General features: G+C 39.9%; 1 protein-coding gene and 1 pseudogene across 1 annotated transcript; both read right to left on the bottom strand.

Annotated features, from left to right (window-relative positions):
• Positions 1-702: 702 nt before the first annotated feature.
• Positions 703-5253, bottom strand: LOC100772427 (annotated as a pseudogene).
• Positions 5254-5346: 93 nt separating this feature from the next.
• Positions 5347-6336, bottom strand: LOC100772718 (upstream-binding factor 1-like protein 1). The gene has a single exon (XM_027411621.1). It carries the CDS (start codon positions 6334-6336, stop codon positions 5347-5349), a length of 990 nt encoding a protein of 329 aa, XP_027267422.1.
• Positions 6337-6728: the final 392 nt, after the last annotated feature.

Below are 6728 nucleotides of genomic sequence, written 5' to 3'. Positions count from 1 at the left end.
GCTTAGTTCAGAAGGTATTTTCAGGACAAGCTAGAATGAAGCAGAGGTGCACTTCACTAAAATGGGTTTTATCATAATTTTCAAGCACAGGAGTTATTTAATATGGGTTTCAAGCATTGTGTTAAAGAGAGAGAGTGTGCTGTTACAGACCAAAGTATGACACACACCCCAGAGCAGGGATGTGGGATTGCCTAGGAAGGAGAACATTTTCTCCTTTCCTTTCTTTTAGAGCAGTGGCTCCCTCTGTAATCCCAATGGTCCTGGAACACATTTTGTAGACCTGCCTGTCCTTGAACTCACACAGAGCAACCGGCTTCTGCATGCTGAGTGCTGGGATTAAAGGCATGTTCCAAAGAGTTTTTTTTTTCTCTGCAAGATTTTAATGCTCAGTTTTAACGAACAAGTTTCTATCCAATTTTATGATTTATAATAAAATGTACTCGTGTTAAAAATGGGCATATTCAACTATCCTTCATACTCTTTTCCAATCTTTTAAAATTAATCACTGGGAGTTTTTACCTAAGTAGTATCTGCTGTATTTACATCTGAATTACATATCTGAAGAGTAAAGGAAATACATGATATTTTGGTTAACTCGGTGTATTTATAAAGTGAAAAGTTGTATCAAAATACATTTCATTGGACAAAATTAATAGAACAGACAATGGGTCTACTCAAAGTACACATTCTCTTTGGTAGACTTCAGTGTACGAGTTTATCACAATCATGTTTGCCCTTATTTCCCCAGAGCTGATCACCTTCCAAGCTGATGGTTAAATCATTTTTAACTGAGATTATATCCTGTTGATATCTTGCTCTTTCCACATCATGTACAGCCAATCTCTGAGCACTTACAATTCTCTAATGGTTGGAAGTTTGGTCACACGCTTCTGGAAATCTGGTGGTGGAAGTCTGCTGTACCACTTGCAGCAGCCGCTGAAGTTGTGCACACAGCAGTTGCATTTGTCTGTGGTCTACACCCTTCTCATATCCACATTGTACTAGCAACTCTTCACCAAGCCTTATATCTTCAAGGAATAATTTTTGTATAACTTCAGCATCTTTTATTTCGGGTAACTTGGAAAACACAGCTTTTTCTTAGCAAGCTGCTGTTTCTTCGTTCTCAAAGCCTGCTTTTGAAGTTGGGGTCACTCTGCCTTTCACTGTCAGGGTAGATGCAGTATTCAATGAAGAGGTCACTGCACAGGCCCGCTTAGATGGCACCTTTCCAGCTCACCTTCTTTGCTCAGCGGGGGTGTGTTTCAGGCCTTGGAGGCCAGCCAAGCAGCAGTTTACTCCGACAGATCATAGCATGCCCCTAAATATCTTTTTAATGTTATGTTTAACTCATTTTTAAGAACAGAGCATAAGAGAAAGAGAGATGCTAAGGGAAAAATATATACATCCAAGTAAGGGTGTGGGCTTTTCAGGTGAAAGTCAGTTATGGCTCAGTATTGTTAACCATATAATGTATTTTAGTGGCTATCAAGTTATACCAAAAAGCATTGCTAAGAAACTGTCCTTCTTAGTCTTTCAATGTTTTACTATTTAGAGAGAGGGTCTGATGGCTAACCTTGACCTCTGGAATCAACCAAAACCCAAGCATAGGACATAACTACGATGGACTTATTTTAATTTTTGGTGTTATCAAAAAAAGTTTTCTTGTCTGGCAGTGGTGGCATACGCCTTAATCCCAGCACTGGGAGGCAGAGGTTGGTCGATCTCTGTGAGTTCAAGGCAGAGCCTGGTCTACAGAGTGTGTTCCAGGACAGTCTCCAAAGCAACAGAGAAACTCTGTCTGAAAAAACTAACAAAAAAACAAAAGGAAAGGAAGGAAGGAAGAAAGGAAGGAAGGAAGGAAGGAAGGAAGGAAGGAAGGAAGGAAGGAAGAAAGGAAGGAAGGTTTCTCTGTGTGTAGCCCAGGCTGGACTCCAATTCAGAGATCTCCCTGCCTCTTCCCCAGAGTTCTGGCATTAAAGGCATGTGCTTCCACTGCCCAGAGATTGATTTTTCTTGATGGAATTATCTGAGGTTGTAAGACCAACCCTAGATCTGCACCACAACTTCTGGATAAATGATAAAAGGACGTTGAAGAAAGCTTGAACGTTTTGCCAGTTTTCTCTCACTGTCATTGGCAAGCTTATCTATACTCCTGCTGAGGCATGTTTAGCTGGTGTTAGAGCCTACTTCTCAGGATTGTAATGAAACTGATGACCAGCTGAGGTATTTACCCTCAGGGGCTGAACAACTCCTGTATTCTTGCCCTTTCTGTTAGCAGACCGCTATTGTCTTAGCCAGACCACAGACAGTAAGCCTTGCTAATAAATCCCCTTTTAAATTGGACATGGTGGTACACACCTTTAATCCCATTACTTAAGTGGCAGAAGCAGGTTGATCTATGTTGGAGACCACCCTGGTTTACAGAATGAATTTCAAGGCAGCCAGGACTACACAGAGAAACCTTGTCTCTAAAAGCCAAGTAGGTAAATAAATTCCTTTTAAAAATATTTAGATTCATCCTCTCATTTCTGTTCCTTTAGACATACCTGACTAATAAAGAGAGTCTTACTGTGTGGAGCTAGGCTACCTAATAGAGGGTCTTAACTGTGTGGAAGATAACCTGGTTCTTGCTCTGAAAACCAAGCTGATCTTGAACTCAAAGAAATTCACCCATTTCTGCTTCCTAAATTCTGAGATTAAAGGTCTGTGCTAGCAAACCCAGATCCCTTTTTTGTTTGTTTGTTTGTTTGTTTGTTTTGTAACTGATGGCAAAGTGCTTCCAGAGGTTCTGTTCATGGGAGTACATTAAGGTTAAAACCAGGGCCCACTAGACTCACCCAAGTAGTTAGGACATCCAGTTGTCACTCTACCAATACTTTAAAATGTCCCAATGACTCCCATTTATTGGCCACTAATGAATTCAAATAGGGAAATCTGTCAACCATATGACAAGGATAACATGAATCTGGATTGGTACATTATCACTGACTCTTCCTATAGATTCAGATATCCTAAACCAAATCTACAAAACTCTAAACCATCTCTACTTTTTTCCAATTTAGCACCATAGGTATCTTAATTCTATGAAAAGAATTAGCAACTTTTGTTTGAGAAAAAAAATTTATTCAAATTATTTTACACAAATGTCTGCTACAAAAATGTGGAATGGATCATGCAGGCTTTTCATCTCTCTATTTTAGTGGTTCACAATTTTTCCTTTCCTAATTGGAGATCCAAGAACAATCGAAACACAAGATGGTGACTAAATAGTACAAATTTGTGGTCCAAACATAGATGCAGTAACATTATTCTCCATGTATTCTAGAGAACTCTGAGGATTACACTATAAAAAATTTTATCACTACATGTTTAAAGATAAGATAAAATTAATAAACATCATTCATTGAAGTTGTTTATTTGTATAAGTAAATATCCACTTGTGTCAACATGCAACAACTTAATTCAAATTCATATATTAACACAGTTTCATGGCAATAAAGCCCATAAGTTAGCTAAAAATTTTTAAAAAAACAAATTTATCACTACTGTCTTTTCATATTGTTGCATTTGATGCAACATCTTTAAAAGCTTACAAAAGCAAATCAGAGACTGGTACAAGATTGTAAATTTTGCAAAATACGCACCAAGATAATTTTCCCTTGGAATAACACATAAGCAGTTATTCACTAAAATTAGAATCATAATGCACTGTAAATTTCAAAGTGAAGCAGGGCGTTGATGGTGCTCGCCTTTAATCCCATCACTCCGGAGGCAGAGGCAGGTGGATCTCTGTGAGTTCGAGGCCAGCCTGGTCTCCAGAGCGAGTGCCAGCCTAGGCTCCAAAGCTACACAGAGAAACCCTGTCTCGAAAACCCAAAAAAAGAGAAAAAAAATTTCAAAGTTAAATTATTTTGGAAAATTTTCCCTGCAATAAATGATATATATATGAAGAGATGCACATATTTAACTGGACTTAAATATTATATACTGTAAATATTTATAAAAATCTTCCAGTACTCTATTAACACGAACAAGTTTTACAATTTATGTATGAGCCAAGAAAACTAAAATGAATATCTATGCATAAATAAATAATTTCAATGTTTTTAAAGGATTTCTATAAAGATAATATTCATGCAAAGAACATAAACTAAAGCAAAATGGTAGCAAACATTAAATACATTTAAATTGCCACTAAGCAAAGTAATTACAGTACTCTGGTGCTGATGAATGTATTAAACACATTAGATAAGGCCAGAGAATAGAATATCTGTATGGATCTGGTTGTGTTTCTGCTTATTCTGAATATCAGAGGTGAGATTCACTGTTTAAAACAACAAGGTCTAAGAGATCCTTCCTAGAATTGTCTGATACCACTTGTATACACAGTGCCTAACTTTGTAAAACTTGTTCTATAGTTTGAATAAAATGTAAATAGCTTCTAGGGACTGTCTCAGGTGCGTCTTAGTAAAGCTATGAGCCTGATAAAGGCAATACTATGGCAAACTCCCTTCTCCCCAAACTGTAGTCCATTGTATTTAGTAAGCAAAGGCAGGATGCAGGAGGAATAAACAAGGGAGTACAACAGCACAGAGAAGACAGGTCCATCTCTGTCAGGGATGCTCTGGTTTTTTTTTTTTTTTTTTTTTTTCATTTGCTGGCAGACTCTTTTTTTTTTTTTCCTGGATATTTTTTTTATTAAATTATTAATATTTTCACATGTACTTTCCCTCTCCCTCTCCCTCCCCCACCCCCATTCCTTCTCCCCCACCTCCAACCTACCCCCCACCCCATCCACCCGCCACTCCCCAGGCAGGGTAGGGCCCCCAACCAGGGCTCCACCAAGTCCACCAAATCTTCCTGTGCTGGGCCTAGGCCCCTCCCCATGTGTTCAGAGACAGAGCGAATCCCTTCAAGTGGGATGGGCTCTCGAAGTCCCTCCCACCCACTAGGGCAAAACGCCAGTCCACCTCCAGAGGCTCCCAGGAGTGCAGGGGCTTTTAACGACAATTTAGGATATGAAAGGGAGCAAAATGGAGTCTCAATGTGAGCGTTCCTCTAAAGAAGATGTCCATTATCTTCACCTTCATCTGTACTGCTAGAGTCTGAGTAGCTGCTAGAGTCTGAGTAGCTGCTAGAGTCTGAGGAGCTACTAGAGTCTGAGGAGCTGCTGGAGTCTGAGGAGCTGCTGGAGTCTGAGGAGCTGCTGGAGTCGTCCATCATTCTTCCTGATTGCCTGGGAGTCACCATCATGGTCCTGAATAAAGTCTTTCGGGAATCTCCTCTAGGAGCCAGCAGCCTTTACATTTCTTCACACCCGACTTGCAGCTCTTTTGCTGAGGTGGACTACTGATGTGTTGGTTGACCGTTGGCGCTTATGTCTCTGGACTTGGCAAAGTTCTTTCCCTTACCATAGTTGGCTCGTGTCTCTTTGTATGCACCGTATTCCTCTGGTGACAATCCCTTGAGCCAGAGGTCCATCTCCACCCAGTATTGTTTCTGTAGCGCTTCAGCCTGAATGTTATACAGTTCTCTCATGTTCTGTGAGATTCGCTGCCATCTTCTACTAATCTCAACCCAGCGCTGCCGAAGGGGTAGATGGTGCAGCTCCTGACTTGACCATGAATCTTGGTGAAATTTGTGATATCCATTCATAGGGGGTTTCTTGGGTTCTCCCCGAAATTTCACCACTGGGGGAAATGTTTTGGGAATTTCTGTTTTTAGAGGGGTCTTTACATGTTTCGTATCTCCTTGAGATTTCTTAGGGATGGCGGTATGGTGGTTCCTGTGCACCACAGATTTCTTAGAACGCTCTACACTGGGGTGATTTTCCCTAGGTTTAATCAGTTTTTCCTGAAAGTCTTGCTTCTCTTTCTGGAAGTCCTGAATATATTTCTCCTTGATCTCTTCTGGCAGCTGCTTGTATTTCTCAGCCAGGAATTTGGTCAGCTGCACGTTGTTGTACTTAGGATACATCTTACTGTACTTGGCCCGCTGCTCCTTGTAAAAACGCAGATAGGCAGTCAGGGGTCTTTTGGGGAAATCAGGATGTTTCTTGACTGTCTTAGTTTTGCGAGGTTCTTTAATGAGTTCAGAGGCTTCCAGCACTAATTCTGAGAGTGTGCCGGACTTGCTCAAATTATGAGAAATCTGCATCCACTTCTGTTTGCACACTTCTCCGGAAAAATCTTTAAAAGCCACTTTGTCCCAGTCTAGAACATCTGGGGTTTTTATGATTGCTCCGGAGTCGTCTGAGGGGATATTATTTTTCATACATTCCAGTAACTTCAGAATGTCTCTTTCGGACCAATGATGTTGTTTATCAAATGAGGCCATTCCTAGCTTAGGTTCTGTGCCAACAAAACAACTCAACAGTAGCTCAAACTGCTTAGACTAACTCATACATCTTAGTAGATAGTATCTGAATTCCACCCTTTGTGAGAATCTGTAGTTCTGTAGAGAAATAAAAAGAATGCTAGGCTTCAGTATTGGAATTTACAAAAACATATCAGGAATCACCTGGAATATGTTTCTTACACAAAAGATTTACTATTAACCATGTATACGGAGAATTTCTTCTTTTGAAATAAAAGGTTTTTGCCTTATATATAATAAGTTTCAGCCTCCTTTTCCAAGCATTACCAGAGCTTACATGAAAAATGAGGGAAAAAAGTGAGCCATGACATCTTTATTCCCCACAAACAGGGAGACAGATCTCCCTAAATTCA

This window comes from Cricetulus griseus, chromosome 4 (assembly GCF_003668045.3).
Source record: "Cricetulus griseus strain 17A/GY chromosome 4, alternate assembly CriGri-PICRH-1.0, whole genome shotgun sequence".
Classification (NCBI taxonomy): Eukaryota; Metazoa; Chordata; class Mammalia; order Rodentia; family Cricetidae; genus Cricetulus; species Cricetulus griseus.
Note: the sequence above shows the minus strand (reverse complement) of the source record. Positions and strands in the feature narration are given on the sequence as shown.

What these genes read in the sequence shown, in the direction of transcription:
- LOC100772718 (XM_027411621.1), bottom strand. Translation starts at nt 6,336, where the DNA reads ATGGCCTCATTTGATAAACAACATCATTGGTCCGAAAGAGACATTCTG.